Here is a 19,460-nt window from a genome sequence, read left to right as displayed (position 1 = left end):
TCTGGTTACAAACTGTTGCTGATGTACCCGCGGTTGCTTTTGTGGGGACTCGGTGTCCTCGAAGTCCAGCTTTAGTGGAAGATCTGAAATCAGGATGTAATCCAACTGGGGCAAATCCAATGGTCTCCTTTTGGTCCCCATCCTATTTAATTGCGTCCATGTATTTGACAGTATGGCTCCTCTTTTCACTTCTTTAAAACTTTTTTCCTGCTGTGGCTCTCTCAACGGCAATCCCTCTTGACTTTTCTTCTTGTCTTTTTTTTTTTTTTTGAGGGAAGGCTTCTTTTTAGTGTCCTTCACACATTTCCCTTTTTTATTGTGCTGTCTTAATGTTTTAGCTTGGAGAGTCTCTGCTTTTGGCTAACTTCATGATTGTTCTAGGCCAGAGGTGGGGGGTCTCCGGCTCTTAGGCAGTATAAGGCCCTCGAAAGCATTTGGTCTGGCCCTGCCAAGGCATTAGGGTGAGTTAGTTAAATGTTATAGCAGGCCAATTTTTAAGTTGATAATTTTATGTGGCCTGTGAATGACGCTATAAATATCCAAATGGCCCTCAGCAGAAAAAAGGTTCCCCGCCCCTGCTCTGGGCAATCTCATGCACTTGGGGGTTTTAGCTGCCCCCTACAGTGATGGCACCTGAATCGTTATCTCCCACTGAGTCCTTTCCCCTGAGCTCCAGGTTCTGTTTCTAACCGAGACATCACCAGTGATCGTCAGGGACCTCGCCCTCAGCTTGTCCAACATGAACCATGATAGCGCCTCTGAGACGTTTCTTGCTCTGACGTACCCTGGTTGGGAGGGCTTTGCTGTCTCAGAATCTCCTCCCTCTCCTTCCCCTTCCTGCCCACGCAGCCTTGGTGGAGTCAGCTGCCAGGCCCCATCTGTTACTCTGCGGAACAGCTGCTTTTCCACCCTTCCCATCGGCGTTGCCTGGCTTATTTCCTCGGCATGATGAGGGGTTGCATCATCTTCCGTACCCATCACCGCGTGAACCCTGGGAACCACAGGTCTTATGTCACCGGCTCACCGTGACTGCCAGGACATCTCCAGACCCCTTAGGAGGCCGTTCAAGTCCTTCCCCGTCTGGCCCCAGGACATGCCTCAGCCTCTTTTTCTGTGCTGTGCCCTCCACACACTAGACTGCTGTCCTTTCAGAACATCTGGAGCCTCTCTCCCTTGGCTGCTGCTCCTGCTGGGAACGCCCCCTCTCCCCCTTTACCTGCCGGTCTCCTCGTTCTTTCTGCATGAAGCTTGGGTGGTTCCCTCATGTGATTCCTAAGGCAGGTAGTGGGTCTGTCCTCTCACTTGTCACGCTATATGCTCATTATTTGTGTGACTACTGCAGGGGAGGAAAACATTTCCCTCGGCCTCCTTGGGGTCCCTGGCTGGGTCTGAAAATGAAACTGACAAAGATTCACAAGAGAAAGGGGCACACATTTTATTGAATTTTTACATGCACGTGGGAGCCTTGACAAGAGGTTGAAGACCTGTAGAAGTGAGCAGAGCAGGAAGTCTTGATACCTTTAAGATAACAAAACAATACATTTGTGAAGAATTGACAAGGCAAAAGCTTTTGGGCTGGGGTGGTAAATGGTAAAGAGGTAACACAAGACCTCTTGGGAGGGAGGATAAAGGTTCGTTTAACGAGGTTTGTTTGCAGATTCCTCTAGTGCCGGTCCGGGCTGAGACGTGTGTATCTCCAGTAAAAGGAGACTATCTCCCATCTTTAGGCAGAAAATGGGGAGTTTCTTCTGTGTTTACTGCTTCTTTTTTGTTTTTAGATATATTTTTATTGATGGGGAAGGGAGAGGGAGACAGAGAGAAAGACTAATTGGTTGCCTCTCGTATGCACCCAGCAGAGGATCAAACCCGTAATCTGGGCAGGTGCCCTGACCGGGAATCGAACCAGTGACCTTTCTCAGTGCACGGGACAATGCTCAACCAACTGAGCCACACCAGCCAGGGTTGCTTACTGCTGCTTAATTTTCATGTCAAAGGGGCATATTTCGGGGTGACATGTTATAGTTTCCACATTACTGGACTGCGGCAAATCCCCATAGGGCTGACGGCCTCATCTTTGTTTCTCCATGCCCATCACCACACCAGGCACACGGTGGACAGGCTTACAAAAGATTGCGTTGTTAAAGTCACACACATCTGTTAGTGTCTAATCCTCATGGACTAATTATGTAAACTCATTTGGAACACATTTCCTGCTTTATTCCCTCAATTAGGCCTGCTTTTCTGAGGAAGGCAGCCTGCGCCAGCTTGATCACCACATGGAGGTCCTGCGGGAGCTGTGTGAGGAGCTGACGTCCCAGAAGAGTCAGCAAGAAGTGAGGAGGGTGCTCCAAGATTATGAGCAAAAGATAGAAAGACTTCGGAAATGTGCTTCCGAGATTCACGCGACACTGCAGCCCCCTGTGGGAGGCACGTCGAAAAACAAGTTAGTGCTTCATAAGAATAGTGACTTGTGAAGGGGGAAAAATGAGAGATAGTCTCTTGCAAAATGAGCTAGCACTGGATATTATTATGCATTCTCTTTTCAGGCTTCATGATTCTCCCTCTATTTCAATATGCCATTTTGATTCCTTCCCAGGGGTACCGTGAACACATCTGAGAATGGAGGAAGGGATGCCCACAGTGAGGCGCCATCTGCAAACTCAGATAATCAGCCATCAACTGAAAAGGTGTTAAATGTGGATAATGTATTTTGCAAGTAAACTCAGTCAAGAAGGCCAAGTGTATAATACTTCACTTCTCATTAATTAAGTGATGCTTTTAACGACCTGAGAGCCCCCTTCAGCTGAGAAGTCCCACTTAAGTCATGCAAGGAAGATTGCTTTTCAGAGAACTAGAATGAACTTAAATTTCCGCTGAGGGTACAAACAGTTTTTTTAAAAAGCGACCATTTTGATCATTAATGACTGTGCACATTACCATTGAGGGTATAAGAGGTTGAGTTTAATCTGTACAGATGCCTCGGCGTCATTGAGATGAGCTAGTTCATTTCTCATCTGTCTTTTTCTCGTTACAATGTCTTTTACTTTCCTTGGGAACTGAATTTCCACTTAGAATCCTAAGTAATGGGCATGTACTGTATCGCACAGCCCCAATGGCCAGTGAGAGGTGGAGCAGGAGCAGTGTGTTAGTTTTCAGAGGTCAGCTCCTGCATGCGAGGCTTCTGTCTGCAGTTGACCATCCCTATGTGGTCACAGTCAGCAAGAGCATTTAGGGACCAGGAGAGCTCCTTGATTGCGCTGACGTACTACATAGAAGGTGAGACTCGGTGCAATAAATCTCCTCTATCCCATGGGAAGGCCTTTCTCTGAGCTGAGTAACCTCAAATAAATTGTAGTGTCTTCTGGTATGCTGTACAAGGAGTCAGTAATATGCCTTTGTATAAAAAAGTATTTATCTGTTGTAGACAAGTACATTGAAGATATTATGTTGACTATTTTGCATATTTATTTAGGCAGTGGGATCGATTAAGAATTTGAGCCTGGCATCAGAGTTGAAGCCTGAACAGGAAGAAAAGGATCACAATACATCTATAAATAGTTTACAAGACAGGTAAACTCTTTTAAACAACTGGAAAGTCCACCAAAAATATTTCACCAATGCAAACATATTATCCTAATAATAGACAAACATGGTAATGGACCGTACCTTCACTATGCCTCCCATTGGCTAATCAGCACAATATGCAAATTAACCACCAACAAAGATGGCAGCTAATTTGCATACTGAAGGCAGGGTGGGACAGCGCAAGCCACCAGCGCGCCGCCATCCAGGGCAGGCAAGGCAGCCCCGCCCCAGGAGCCAGCCCCGCCTTACTGCCCGGGACCCGATCGTGTCCCCAGTGGCAAGGCAGGAGGGACCCAGAAGCCCCAGAAGCCAAGACAGATTATGAGGGTGAATCAAAAACAAAACCCACTTTAAATATAAAGGCACATATAAATTAAAAGTAAATGAATTAAGCTGCTGCCTGTTTTGCTCAGTGGATAGAGCATTAGCCCGTGGACTGAAGGGTCCCAGGTTCGATTCCAGTCAAGGGCATGTACCTCAGTTGCTGGCTTGATCCCCAGTCCCTATCAGAGCATGTGCAGGAGGCAACCAATCAATGTGTCTCTCCCTTTCCCTTCACTCTCTCTAAAATTCAATGGAAAAATATCCTTAGGTGAAGATTAACAAAAACAAAGTGAATGGATTAAGTAACATTAAAGAGATTATAAGAAAAATATATTCCAAATTTTGTTAGTTGTATAATGGTTATGTTTAAATTATTAACACCTAAGAAATTGGGTGAAGGGTACATATAATATGCTGTAGTATTTCATAGTTTTTTTTACATGTATGAGATTATTTCAAATTAAAATATTAAAAAATTAAAATTAATAAAATATTAATTGAAATGTATCTGCATTGCATGAAAAATCTCCTAATTGCTTCTAGCATAATTTATTAAATTGTGCTAAAATTTACAAGGGTTCAATTAAAAAATATCTTAATTCTAAATGATATAATAGAAAATATATAATAGTGCAGTTATAAGCACTTATCTGAAAATAAAAATTTAAAGAAGTGAATTTAAAGAAGGGATTAGCCAAAGGAAATATATGCACAACCCATGGACACAGACAACAGTATGGTGATGGCCAGAGAGAAGTGGGGGGCAAGAGCTGGGTAGAGGGGGCAAAAGGGGGGAAATAGGGGCATCCTATATAATAATAATAAAAGGCTAATATGCAAATTGACTGAATGGCAGAATGGCTGGTTGCTATGATGCGCACTGGCCACCAGGGGACAGACGCTCAATGCAGGAGCTGCCCCCTGGTGGTCAGTGCACTTCCATATGGGGAGTGCCACTCGGCTCATGGCTGGCCAGTGCAGTGGTGGTGGCAGGAGCCTCTCCCACCTCCGTGGCAGTACTAAGAATGTCCAACTAACGGTTTAGACCCGATCCCTTGGGGGCCTAAGCCTTTAGTCAGACATCCCCTGAGGGCTCCCTGGCTGCCAGAAGGATGTCTGACTGCAAGCTTAGGCCCGATCCCCAGGGGAATGGGCCTAAGTCGACAGGTGGACATCCCCAAGGGGTTCTGGACTGTGAATGGGCTCAGGCTGGGCTGAGGGACCCCCCCCCGCCCCCCCCCCCCCACCGAGTGCACAAATTTTTGTGCACCGGGCCTCTAGTACTTTAATAAGTTCTTATTATGCTTGGGTCAGAATTTTTGCATGTGGTCCAGTAACTTCAACAGAAATTCCTGGGATTTTTCTCATGCATAATTGACAGTAATTGAAACACTTTTTTTGTCTTATTTTTTAAATTAAGTAATGTCACATTTAATTTTTCCCAGGTATGATACACACACAGAAACTCTTGAACTACACCTGCAAAACAACAAAGTTAGGATTACTTCTGACTTCCCTAGCGATGGGGAAAGGAGTAGTGCCTGTCTGCAGGATAAACTGGAAGATCTACAGGTAATTATTGAAACTATTATGAGTTTACCTTTTATTAGAAAATAACACCACCATGAATATAGAAGTCACCATTTTTGTTGAGGTCCCATATGCCAGATGTTTTCAAGAACTTGGTTGGATTGCATGTCTAATGTCACCCGATTCCAGACAGTGATTTGCATCTAAGTATCAAACCCAGGAGAGACTTTGGCTCAGGGTCCTAATTTATTGCGCATGCTCTGATTTGATACTCTCGATATGGTGGCTTGCAAAATTTTTTATTGCGCTTGGGATGGGAATGAGGGCTTCAGATGAATTGGTCAAAACAATGTGGTCGGAGGCAACTTTAACCAACACTGCTTCCTTCTAGGTTGCTCTAAAATCAACAATTCACGAAAAAACCAGTGACTCTAAATACTTTTCAGTTGTTCATCGTCTTAACCAAGCTGTCACAATGTCTGTCTGATGTTGGACAGTAAGGAAGGGGCAGGCAGTGGAGGGAGTTTTCACTCTAAGTGCTGGGTGGTCTTCCTGGAGAGCATCAGAGAAAGTAGTGCCTTTGATTCAAGAGCTACAGAAACAGCTAGTGGTAGGAACATCAATCGTAAGCTCTACCAATAAATACCTTCCTTATTTTGAAGATGATCCGTGCATGGCAGTGCAACACTTGTAAGCTTGGAAGTGCATTAGAGTGAACCCTCACAGAAAACCCATCAGGTGGAGAAAGGGCCATGTGTGGTTCCCTTTAACACCCTCCCGTGTTTTCTCGTTTCTTCCTTCCGACTGGCTCCTCTCTATTTTCCATCTGAATAAGCAAAATTCATATGGTAAAATCTCAGTTGTTCAAATGATGGATTTAGCACGTTGTCAACGCAATTAAGAAATTGTCTTGAGACTTACTCCAGGGACCGAATAATGAGTTGGTTAGAAAAGCTATACTAATACTTGGGGAAAGTGAGGAGCAAATTATACTGGTGAGTAAGCAGTAAGATTTTGTAATAACGCCTTATTTTTTTTTTTAAAGAATCAATATAAAGCACTGAAAGGGTATAGAAGTTTTAGGTGTTTAATTATAAATAAAAATAATTTTTTATTCACTTCTTGTTTGCTATAAATAGTTTTGGTTCACTCAAATTTTCTTTTAGTTTAGAGAGAAACACATTTATTCTCTAGAGGAAGTAGAAAGTCTGTTCTTATGACTGTGTGTGTCTTTCTGAATTGTATTCTGTGTACCCAGCTTAGGGGAAGGGGTTTGGATTTGGATGAAAGCGATATCATTGACTCCCTTGACTTCATTAAAAGGGCCCTCTGATAGCATAGTTAATATCATTGTTCTCTGACAGATCCTTAAGTTGTAGATGGCTGGGAAAAAATATTTTTTTAACCTTCACCCGAGGATATTTTTTCCATTGATTTTTAGAAAGAGTGGAAGGGAGGGAGGAGGGAGAGAGAGAAATCCACATGACAGAGACACATCTATTGGTTGCCTCTGGCACTCATTCTGACGGGCTGGGGATTGAACCTGCGACCAAGATACATGCCCTTGACCAGGAATCAAACCCTCAACCCTTCCGTCCGTGAGTCGATGCTCTAACCACTGAGAAAACTGGCCAGGGCAGAAAATATTGTTTTAATGTATTTTTATGGGAAACTTTGTGCCCGCAGTTTGTGGCTGTCTCATTTTATAAGAACAGAATAATTGTGCCTGTTAACCCATAAGCTGATAAATTTATGTGTTTCATCCAGGTCTTAAAGAATGAAACTGATGCTTGCTGGAAAGAGTTTGAAATCACTTCATTGCAGTTAGAAGAGCTAGAGAGTGACATAAAGAAGCCAGTTATAATTAAAGCAAGGGACAAATTAAAGGAGAAAGAAAGAGAGTTCCAGATGACTCTTAACACCAGGTATAATTCTGAGGGCTATTACTAATGAACTTACTAAATTTTTAAATGCCATTTTAAGCTAGGCTAGTACTGTACTAGTATGTTATTTTCCTTAGCTGTCACAACACCCTACGAGAGGCTGCCATTATGATTGCCATTTTACTGATGAGCAAACTGATAGGGAGGTTAAATAACCTAACCAAGCCACACTACTGGCCAGAGACTTAAGTGGAATTTAAAGTCTGTTGAGTCCTAAAGATCACGCTCCTCCCACTCTCCCCGCTTGGGCATGAATCTGCCCATGTTGCATAACTTCTCTGGGCCTTGATTTCCTTATTTCTAAAATGAGACTGCTGTAATTAGCCCTCCACAAAGGATGTGTCTCCCGAGTACATATCCCTGTTTTATCTTGGAGGAAACTGAGGCGAAGAATCTATGTTAACCACCCAAGGTCACGCATTCCAATTTATTATTAGTAGAGCCTGTTCTTGGAGCTCTCGTATATTTCCATGAATAAAATAATTAGTATTCATAATGAGGTTTCTTTGTCATCAAGGCAGTGTTAAATTACATTCAGTAATTTGTATTGTACGGTTTTTCATTTAGCGTGGTATCCATTAAGCTAATAAGCATATTTGTATAGGAAACAACTCATTCTTTGGCATTTTTGGATTGCTGGGTTTGTGTTTTAATGTGATGATCTGTACATATCATGGTATGTATTTTTATTGGACAATTATTTTCTGTTCTTGGTTAAGTCATGGCATTAATGTGTTTTATAGGGTATCTTTCATCTCTGGTTCCCCTCACATCTGCTTTCTTTTACATCTAGAATGGAGTCTCTGAAGACTGCGCTGCAGCTTGTGATACCTGTGGAGAAGGCATCGCTCCTTCTCTGTGGCTCAGACCTGCTCCTTCTGCATGACGTGGCCATTGAAGAATTTCACTTCGCCAATGCTGATGGCATTTATCAAAACCTGAAGGTACATACCAGTTCTCACAGTATAGTCACAGAATAATCGGTTCCTTGGAGATTTACTTATACATGTTTATGCATTTTTGATTATGCATCAATAATATGTATTTAGAATATAAGCAATGACAGAAAAATCTTTAATAAGTTATACTTGTTATTTCTCAACTCTTTAATTCCTTTCAAATTTGGAAGTAGTTACTATGGAGTAACAAGGTATTTTCTTTGAATTCAAAATGAAGGATTCCTTATGAATGCCTTTTCCAATGACTGAAATCTCAAGTAGCATGCTAGACTCATATGCATATATCAGCATATTCCACAGTTTACTTATTCCAAATCTCATCATCAATACAAAATAGTGAGGTTTTTATTTCAGATTATAAACAGATGTCTCAACAGTTCAATCTGTGATTATTTTCACTGAAGCAATAGGTTTATATACTTGTTTTCTTTTGGGGATGGAAACATCTGGAAGGGTACCAGATGATAAAGCCGCTGGGCCATGTGGTAATCTGTAATTAAAACGTTGAAACTGTCAGCCCTGGTTAAACTGAGAAGCAGTTTTCTAGATTAAACCTAGTGACATAATTAGAGGTTAATTTCTGCCCTGCAGCCGTTCTTTTTTCTACCTCAGCCTTTTCAGCTCTTCTTACCTTAATTTTAGGATATCCAAGATTCCATAGCAAAACAGATAGACATTTGTAACAATTTGGAGCCGTTGGGCAACTTTGCATTAAAGGAATTACACCCACTTGATTTACGTGCAACGCAGACCATTATCCTGAAACACAGATCACAGCTTGAGGAGACGAACCACAGGGTCCAGAGGAGTAGAGATGCCCTCAGGGCTCTGGAAGACTTTTTGGCTTCCCTGAAAACAGCTGCCCTCCCTGGTGGGCTTGTCACAGACCCTTCAGCCTCAGGTACACAGGTGGCATCAGAAGATACGTTGACAGTGAAAAATAAAGAGGGAGAAATTTATCTGATGAAAGAGAAGGCCAGGCATTTGGATAAACGTTTGAAGATGCTTGATATAAGCTTTAAAGATGCCGGACGGGGTGAAGACATGTCCTGTGAAAAACTTCTCAATGCTCTGGCCGAACCCTTATTTGAGACCTGTGGCTCTGGCGGACAGGAGGAACTCACGGAAGAAGACAAGTTACTAGACGCTTGTATTTTAAAAAATAATGAACTCCTGAAAAATATTCTAGAGGTGCAAAGCCAAATCAGTAAAATTGGTCTTAAGGATCCGACTGTTCCAGCTGTGAAACAACGGTAAGTGTTGTTTCCATCAATTTCCCCCCAAGGTGACACTTTTCTGTGTTTTCAAATATGTATTATACTTCACTAGATTTTTCCTGTCTATTTCTTCCTGTCTATTTCTGTCCTATCCCACTCTATGAGCGTTCAGCATTCTTTTCCGTAGACTTTTCAAACTTTATTCTTGTTGATATTGTGTCTTTACTAAATGTTATGTAATTCTTTTTTTGTAAAGTTTTCATTCTCACGGACAAAGGAGTAGTGAACTAAGATGTGGATAAAGTACAGCAGTTGCTGCAGAGTCGCTTTAGGCAGTGTATTTACTATGTTCTCTTGATGGGGGAAGACTGGAACTCTACACATTTGGTCATAAAGAAGTGGTAGCATCGGCTACCGATGCACATGCTACACCTTGTCCCTACTTCTTCCGTGATTATTTGGGCTCATGCCTCCTCCCATCAGGATTAGGGTGGGGACTGAGTGGGAGGGCATGGGATTGAGGTAAGCTACGGGTAGTGTCGGTTCTGGGGACTGAGCAGAACTGGGGTAAAAACTGAGGTTGGCAGCCTTCAATATGAGTGTTATTTTAATTCTGCCATTCAGACTCGGCCTCTCTGTGCCGATACCAACCGAAAAGGCACTTTTGTGAAGCTCCCTCCCCTTAGTAAATCTCTCCCACGTTCTGTCTCCTCTGTCCATCTCTAGTCCTTCAGGCACAGTGCTCTCTTGAGGTCTTTAGCTGACCAGGCTCTTTCCTCTGAATGTCCCTGTGACCTCAGTCTCAATGAATCTTCCATTCCTATAGTGCCCCAGTTCCTAATGTCAAACGAAATACTTATTTAATTATTGACTCATTGTTAATATATTTTTATTATAGATTCAGAAAGGATACATACATAAACATTAATTTTTAAATGAAAATTACACATTTATAAGTAATAATTGCTTTCATTTTATATAGCCCCTATAGAGCTCATTTATTTATTTTATTTTTTAATCCTCACCCTAAGACATGCCTTTATTGATTTTAGAGAAAGAGGAAGCAAGTCGGTGAGAGAGAAAGAGAGGGAGAGAGAGAGAAACATCGATTGGCTGCCTCCTGCACATACCCCGACGGGGGATCAAACCCTCAACCTGGGTATGTGCCCTGACTGGGAACCAGACTGAGATCCACTGAGCCACACTGGCCAGGGTGCTCATAGAGCTTATTATCTTGAAAGAGGGGTAAGATATCAGTGTATTTGATGCTGAGATAAGCTCTGGAGAAAAATTAAGCAAAGAAGGACAAGAGGGTTGCGATTCAAATAGGGTCATTACGATGTTTTACTAGAAAGTGACCTTTGAGTGAGTAAGATGGGATGAGAGCCAGCTAAGTGACTACCTGGAGGAAGAACCTTCCAGACTGAGGGAGCAGTGGGTACAAAGTCCAGGTGTGAGAGAAGGCCTGCCATGTTTGCGGAGAGGCTGGGAGGTGAGGTCAGCAGTGAGGTGAAGAGATTTGAAAGCGTGTCAGGGAGATACTTGATGGGATGAGGTTTAGCTCATGAAGGGACTGTGGGTCATGTGATTACTTTGGCTTTTTCTTTTAAAAAGTCTTCTCTCTCTCTCTCTCTCTTTATATATATATATATATATATACATATATATATATATATATACACATATATATATATATATATATGTGTGTGTGTGTGTGTGTGTATTGATTTCAGAGAGAGGAAAGGAGACAGAGAGAGAGAGAGAGAAACATCATGATGAGAGAAATTGATTGGCTGCCTCCTGTGTGCCCCCTACTGGGGATCAAGCCCACAACCCAGGCATGTACCCTGACCAGGAACAACCGTGACCTCCTGGTTCATAGGTCAATGCTCAACCACTGAGCCATACCAGCCTGGCTTGGCTTCTTTTTTGAGTGGCATTGAGAAGTCATGGGAGGGTGCTGAGCAGAGGGGAACGACTTGGTTTTGTTGTTACTGATTCTCTCTGGCTGATGTGTTTAGTATAGACTAGAAGTTAAGGGAAGACACAGGAAGTCTAGTTTGATCTGTTTCAGTAATCCAGGTGAGGGATGATGGTGGTGTGGACCAGTGGTGAAATGATGAAAAGTTTTAAGATTTCTGGATATTTCTTGAAGGTAGGGTCTACAAGATTTGTTGACACATTGAACATGGGGTGTAAAAGAAAGATTGGGGGTACCATTAACAGAAGTGACCAAGACTGAAATTGTCAGGTAGTGAATGAAAGATCAGGTGTGCTCAGTTTTAGATGTGATAGGTTCACAATACTTGTTTGACTTTCAAGCATAGATATCAGTAAGACTCTTAAAAACAGATGGCATCAGAGTTGGGAGAGAGGTCAGGGTTACAGGTATGCCCTTGAGAGTTACGAGCATTTTGGAATGCTATTTAAAGCCACGAGTAGCAGATTGAGTTGTCAGGGGTGGGGAACCTTTTTCCTGCCAAGGGCCATTTGGATATTTATAACATAACTAGAGGCCCGGTGCACAAAAATTTGTGCACTTGGGGGGAAGGGGGGTCCCTCAGCCCGGCCTGTGCCCTCTCGCAGTCTGGGACCCCTCGGGAGATAACGACGTGCTGGCTTAGGCCTGCTCCGGGGTGGCAGAGGGCAGGCCCAATCCCTGGGTGCAGCCCCTGGTCAGGCTCAGAGCAGGGCCGATTGGGGAGTTGGGGCGCTGCCCCGTCATGCACAGAGCAGGGCAGATTGGGAGGTTGTGATGTCACCCTCAGTCACGCTCAGGGTAGGGCCAATTGGGGGGTTGGGGTACTGTCCCCTGTCACACTCAAGGCAGGGTCGATGGGGAGGTTGCGGCGCCACCCCCTGTCACGCACAGAGCAGGGCCAATCAGGGAGTTGGGGTGCTGCCCCCGTCACACACAGAGCAGGGCCCATCAGGGGGTTGGGGCACCGCCCTCTATCACCCACAGAGCAGGGCCGATCAGGGGGTTGGGGTGCCGCCACTCTCACACTCAGGGCAGGGCCGATGGGGAGGTTATGGCTCTACCCCATCACACACAGAGCAGGGCCTGTGGTGGGGGGGGGTTGGGGAGCTCCCCCCATCAGGCACAGAGCAGGGCTGCTCAGGGGGTTGGGGCCCCGCCCCCTGTCACACACAGAGCCGCAGGGCGATCAGGGGGTTTGGGTGCTGCCCCCTGTCACGCTGATCCCGGTGCCGGGAGGCATATTACCCTTTTACTATATAGGGTAGAGGCCTGGTGCATGGGTGGGGCCGGCGGGTTTGCCCTGAAGGGTGTCCTGGATCAGGGTGGGGGTCCCCACTGGGGTGCCTGGCCAGTCTGGGTGAGGGGCTGAGGGCTGTTTTCAGGCTGGGAGTGACTGAAGTTCCCAACTGCTCCTTTTTTTCTTTTTCTTTCTTTCTTTTTTTTTATTCTGGGCCAGCTTTAGCTTGAGGCTTGGCTCCAGCTCTTAGGCCTCCGCGGCTGAAAGTAGGTTTCTGGCCTTTGCTTACAATGTTGCAAATCTGCTGGCTGAAGTCCGGCGGTATTTGTTAGCAGGTGGGGAACGTTGGTTTCCTCCAACGATCCTCCGTCACTGAGGCAAGCAAGCCTCATGTTAGTTTCAAGCTGCCTGGCTGCCGGCCGCCATCTTGGCTGACAGTTAATTTGCATATCTCGCTGATTAGCCAATGAAAAGGGTAGCGGTCGTACACCAATTACCATGTTTCTCTTTTATTAGTGTAGATTTGCGGGCCATACAAAGTTATCGACTTAAAAATTAAGTTATATTTGGTCAAACATTTAACTCACCCCTAATGCCTTGGCAGGGCCAGACCAAATGATTTCGAGGGCCTGATAGGGCCTGCGAGCTGGATGTTCCCTACCCTTGATTTAAATAGACAAGAGGAGAGGTCAGTGTTGCACATTGGGAGGAGGGGGGTCGTGGGAGATGAGGAGGAACAAGGCAGAGATGCTGAGGAGTGCTCAGTGGAGTGGAAGGAAAATCAAGAGAGTCCTGGGAGCCAAGTGGGGTCTTTCAGCAAAGAGGATGTGAGCAACTGTGTCAGAGGCTGCTGACTAGGGAAGGACGGTGAGGCTTTGAGGGGAGCATGAGTTCAGCAATGCGGTGGTTCCTGGAAGTCTTAGGCAGTTTTTGGAGGAGCTGTAGGGAATGGGAGTGAAACCGGAAAAGAAAAAGTAGAGTCAGTGAATATCTGATAAAAGCAATTTAGACCCTGGTGAAGGGCATTCATTCCTCCAGGATGAGTTTGTACCTTAACACCCTTAGCTCAAATGACGGTTTTTCTTGATATGGGAGAGCTTGTTGTACACAGGGTAGACATACAAGCTTTCCCTTCCTCCTCGGACACCCCGCCCCCTCCTTAGCAGCCTTGTAGTGCTCTACTGTTTATCTCTTTTCTTCTCTCCACACCATGATTTCTTTCCCGCTTGTTTACGCACACATACGCTTTCTCTTTTTCCTCATGCATATACACACCCTTTATAAGTGTGTTCATCACAGAAAAATGTTATTGTTTTTGTATATTTATTTTAATAAACCCCATATTAGTATAGTGGGAATGCAGAGAGCCTCCTGAACTCTGTAATAGCGATTTTTAATGTGTAATTTTTGTCTTCCTAAACCTCCTGAGGACAAATTAAAGGTGGTGTGCTCCCCAAATTACCCTCATTTGTATCCTGTCAAATTGGCTAATGATTGGCTATCAATCTTTTCTCTTTCATAATCAAGAAAAAAGTCATTAATCAGACTGGAAAAGGACCTGGATGACTATGAAAAAGAGAAGAAACACTTGCAAGAAATGGCAGGTTCTCTTCCACAATTCAAAGATGGCAGAGAAAAAGCCCTGAATCAGCAGTGCCAGAATACAGCGCTCCTGTGGGAGAGCACCAAAGCCGCCGTCACCGAATGGTAAGGACAGAATCCCGCCCGCCTCTGCCAGGTGCTCTGTGGCACAATCAACACACAGTCCCGGCACCTAACGGAGGGCAAGCAGGAGTTTCGCCCTGGAAGCGCACTGGGCCAGTGTCTGGGCAGCCCTGGGGTCACAGACTGTGGCTTGATGAATTGAAGAGGTTATCTAGGAAGGCTGACACACACACCGTGCATTAATTCTCCTCCCCTCCCCTGGATTTGTTTTCCATTGCTGCTGTAACCAGTTACCTCACATTTAGTGGCTGAAAAATGTCACGAGCTTTTATTACAGTCTGGAGGTCAGAAATCCCCACATCAAGCTCTGTTTCTTTTGGAAACTTCAGGAGTGAATCCCTTTCCTTGCCTTTTTTATCTTTTGGAGGCTTCCTCTTATAATCCTTGGCTTGTGTCTCTTATTTCCATCTTTAAATCCAGCAGCTTGGCGTCTTCCAATCTCAGTCTCTTTCTCTCTCTCCCTCTCCCCCTCCTCTGCCCTCCCTCACCTCAGTGGAAAAAATATCCTTGGATGAGAATGAAAAAAAAAAAAAAAAAAAAAAGAGCTATTGCTTCTGTCAGTCCCTGGGTGGCTCGGCTCTCTGGTGATTCCCTTAACTCTGCTCTCCTTTCACCACCGAACTTTCCAGTCCACTTTCTATACTTTCCTTCCGGGACCTGAGTGTATATAGTCAAGATAAAGCCTCTTTGTGGTATTTGATCTAGTCTGTCCTTCAGTTTTACAGAGGAAGGAATTGAGGTTCTGGGACCTAAAGTAAGTTACCTAAGGCCATATATCTAATTAGTTCCCAGCCATAACTAGAAACCAGGTGTCCTAACTGCCACATTATCTGTACTATACTTTTTGAAATGGGCTAAATCTAGAATGAGTTAAGTAGACGTTTATAAATAATGTGTGACTTGCTGAACCAATATTGAAATAATCTCCAAGAATAATTCTAGGGAGGCACAGTTTTTCAAGATGATTTTTGGTTAAGGATGAAATTGAGATGCCGACTCCTCAAGGTCATGAGTCGTAGGTTTCTTTCTAAAGCGTACGTCTAGTGACTTTTTAATATCGATCGGGTGAAAATGCGAGTCCAGTGGCTGTTTTTACCACCCACTTGGGATGGCACGTATGTGCCATCATGCTTAGGTTAAATTGGTAAAACTATTATAAACCATGTCAAGGAGAAAAATCCTTCTGTAACTTATTGGTCATTGTAAGGATAGTGAAAGAGAGAAAGAGTGGCTTTGTTCTTTTCAGATGTTTAGCTGTTTTACATGTTTCCTTTTTGATAGCCTTGACCAGTGTGAACGCGTTTTGGAGCTCTTAAAACAATATCAGAATTTTAAAAGCGTCTTGACAACTTTGATTCAAAAAGAAGAGAATGTCATCTCCCTTCAGGCTTCGTACATGGGGAAGGATAACCTGAAGAAAAGGATAGCAGAGGTGAGTCCAGATTCCTGACGAAGTACCCATGGCCTTGCTCACTAGCCTGGCAATAAAGAGGATATTATAAACGGAGCCTTTTCCAAAACTTTTAAAAGAAGTTACTAGTGACTCTTTTTTACCAAATATCTAAGAATTTATTGAGTATGTCAGCAGAGCTAAAAAAAAAAAAAAATCAACCCCCAGGTTGATGCTGGGTCGCCTCTGTCTGGGTTCGGCGCTGGCGGGTGGCTGTGTTGGAGTCCGGGGTGGCCCCTGCTGCTCCCTCCGGGAGGTGGTAACCGTTCGTGTGTGCACTGACCTTCTGCCTCAAGGAACCTGACACTTCATTGGAGTCTTGAGAGAGTGAAGACCGTGCGACAATCCCCTCTGTGGCTAGTGGACAAAGGGAAAAATTACCTTTTTACTTATTTGCTTTCTGCAAAAGGCGCGTGAGCTCTTCTGCAGGTGGTTCTGTCGTGTTCATAGCCTCGCCAAACACAGCTTCATGTTCTAAGAAGAATGACATTTTTGGACACTAGGTGTCATTATTTTCTATGATTTTGTGTGGTTATCCATCAGAGTGGGAGGAAGGGAGACAGAGGATCACACTATCCTCTGTGCTTATTCACCCGCTGATTTTCCTGCTGGTTTGTGAGCACGATGCGAAAGTGCGGCCAGAGAGTCAAAATCCCGTGCAAAGCTCAGTCTGCTTGACCTAGCTGGTTGTTAGGAAGCAATTTTATTAAACTTCCCCGTTGCTGAGAACATCGGAGAAGCTTACAAGGACGATTTGTTCTTTATCCGGAACTCCTGTCCCTGAAGCTGCTGTGGCGCTCGGGGTGCAGACACACGGCCGGTGCCACAGCCGAGGAGTAGCCCCTGTCAGGGACCCGCTTTCTCAGTTTCTTGAGACGGACCAGTCAGAAAGGGGCTGGTTTAGACAGATACCAGTTGTACAGTCGTGACTGTGTGACGGGTGTTCCATGAGGGAGGCCCCCAGGACCATGAGCAGATAGTCAGTTGGCGCGGCTCCATTGCAACCTGTCCAGCAGAGCAGCTTCTGGGTGTGGTGGTCTCGGAGTCTAGGAGGGTCCTGCCCTCATCCCAGGGGATCTAAGGCGCTATGGTTCCCTCGGTTCTCAGAGAATCCAGCACGATCAGCCGTACGAGATCCCCTCACCCGTGTGTCCCAGTTCACGTAACTACTCTTCTCTGTGCCCCTGACAACAGTTTCCATTAGGCACTCCTATTTCAGAATCAAGGTCTCAGCCTTAATCACTGTCTTGTCCCCTAAGTCCCTGTCTTGTATGCTGACCAGACATATCTAGTCCCTCTTGCTTGCAGCTGTTCTTGGTTTGTGCTAATCCTCCTTTGTCCTCGAGTCCTACCTTTGTCCTGTTAAGTTGGATCCTGTTACCAGCAAAAAAGCTCTGTCTATCCTATTTGGTGAGGTAGCATTGGTAGAGTACCTAGCAGCGTTTCTGGGATTTAATCTTTTAATAGCGTCAGTCATGATGCCCACTGTGTGTGTGGTTGTGGGGGAAGAAAAAAACACTCAAGTTTTTTTTTTTTTCCAGCTGGTCTAATAATCAGACAGACATGAGACACATTAGCAAGAGAAAAGAACAAATTTAATACATCTCTTTGGGAACCCAGGCTTCATGAGAGAGTCAGAAACCCCATGTGCACTGGAGGTTCAGAGACAAAAAGGGAAATGGGTACATAGGACATTCTCAGCTAGGGGTGGGGCAAGGTGCCTTGGGGACCTCACAGGGTTATTGTAGGGTGATAAGCAGAGCAGATGTTCAGTAAATAGAAGTTTACCCTGCCCTATAGATAGGTCAAAAGAGGTTACCTCTGATCATCTCTTTTTATGGGCAGATGCCTAATTCAAGTTCATGTAGGTAGTTATGGGAGGGACAGAAGTTTTTCTTGAGTCTCTCTGCTAAAGTTGACTTTAGCTCAAATAATCTATAGGCCACAGAGGCACACCTTGGGGTAACTTGGCCTTTGGCCTATCTGCATTTCTAAATGATCTCGCTTCTCAGCTGTGTGAACACTCTTCCTGTACCCATAACTGTATAACCAAAACTGTAATTTTGACCAGGAAAATTCCTTCCATCACCTTCAGGCAGGTGGCCCCTCTCCTGAATGACTCTCATTAATGGACATCTAAGTCCAGGTATTGACCCTCCTGCCATCATTAGTGCCTCTGTGGCTATTGTCTCAGTCTGTTTGGGCAGCTATAACGAAAATACCTTAGTCTGGGTGGCTTATAAACAGCAGAAATTTATTTCTTACAGTTTTGGAGACAGTTCTCACAGTTTATAACATTCTGCTGTTGACCCCCCCAAAATCTGTGTTCTTACATGCAAAGTATATGTATTTCATCCCATCAGCCCCCAAAGTCTCAACTTGCTCCAGCATCAACTCTAAAATCTAAGTCCAAAGTCTCATCTGCATATCCTCTAATGTGGGTGAGACTCAAGGTACGTTTCACCCTGGGGGAAATTTCTCTCCAGCAGCTGACCCATGGAACCCAACAAATTATATACTTTCAAAATACAATGGTGGGACAGGTAGGCATATCCGTTCCAAAAGGGAGAAATAGTAAAGGAGAAAGAAGTAAGACCAAAACCTAACAAGACAAACAACATGAAACCGTAAGGCTTGAGAATAATCCTCTGTGGCCTGGTGCTCTGCCTCCAAGCCCACTGGATGGCCTCATCACCCCCATGGCTTAACTGGATGACCCTCCCGTCGCCCAGTGGCTCTCCACAGGAGCCTCTGTAGCTCTCCTAGGCTGGGATCCTACACCTGCAGTGCCCCTGGCCCGAGGTCACACACTTGTGGCGATCTTTTCCCTGGTCCTCACACTGTGGCGAGGTCAAGATAACTCTCTGGAGTCTCTTTTATGAGGGCACTAATCCTATTCATGAGAGCACCACACTCATGACCTACTTACTTCCCAAAGGCCTCATCTCCTAATACATTACATTGGGGTTTAGGATAAGAGCTTCTTAGAGTTTCTTATTAAATAACATAAAAACTATATGGCTAATTAATGAACGATAGAATTATTACTTATGCCCAGGTCTATCTGACTGCAGTCATGTTTCAGTCATCACAATAGTGTCTTTCCTGAAAACATATTTGAAGTATGTGTATGACCGAAGTAAAAATTGGTTAACTTTGCTTCATCTATACCCCTTTCTCAACTTAATGGTTAGCTCACAAAAGGTTGTTTTAAAATTAATAAAATAACTATAATTTTTAAATATACAAGTCCAGGCATTAAAAAAATTATTATGTTGAGAATCTTATATCTAGCATGGTGTCTAGCATATGGGCACTTTATATATTTGCTGAAATAACATAATTTTGTATGGAAGACATAGAAGTTCCAGTACACTGGTGTTTAATTTTGTTCCCAGACACTTTTTTAAATGACCGGATAAAAGCAAATTTTAGTGCTACTGATCGTTAACAAACTTTCGGTCAATTTTGTGATGACCTAGGTACTGTCTTCAGAAACAATCCATTTC

At 44.2% G+C, this 19,460-nt stretch overlaps 1 protein-coding gene across 8 annotated transcripts in view; it reads left to right on the top strand.

Annotated features, from left to right (window-relative positions):
• SYNE2 (spectrin repeat containing nuclear envelope protein 2) overlaps positions 1–19,460 on the top strand; it is a 316,273-nt gene that overhangs the window by 127,921 nt on the left and 168,892 nt on the right. For all 8 annotated transcript variants that reach the window (XM_059693959.1, XM_059693921.1, XM_059693929.1 and 5 more), the window contains 9 exons: positions 2,232–2,443; positions 2,597–2,687; positions 3,473–3,570; positions 5,355–5,481; positions 7,207–7,364; positions 8,176–8,326; positions 8,984–9,594; positions 14,304–14,483; positions 15,783–15,933. In XM_059693959.1, the coding sequence (XP_059549942.1) occupies positions 2,232–2,443; positions 2,597–2,687; positions 3,473–3,570; positions 5,355–5,481; positions 7,207–7,364; positions 8,176–8,326; positions 8,984–9,594; positions 14,304–14,483; positions 15,783–15,933 (1,779 nt within the window). The remainder of the gene's footprint in view (positions 1–2,231; positions 2,444–2,596; positions 2,688–3,472; positions 3,571–5,354; positions 5,482–7,206; positions 7,365–8,175; positions 8,327–8,983; positions 9,595–14,303; positions 14,484–15,782; positions 15,934–19,460) is intronic.

The sequence above is a fragment of the Myotis daubentonii genome, chromosome 1, assembly GCF_963259705.1.
Source record: "Myotis daubentonii chromosome 1, mMyoDau2.1, whole genome shotgun sequence".
Lineage (NCBI taxonomy): Eukaryota > Metazoa > Chordata > Mammalia > Chiroptera > Vespertilionidae > Myotis > Myotis daubentonii.
This window is presented reverse-complemented; position numbering and strand designations above follow the sequence as displayed.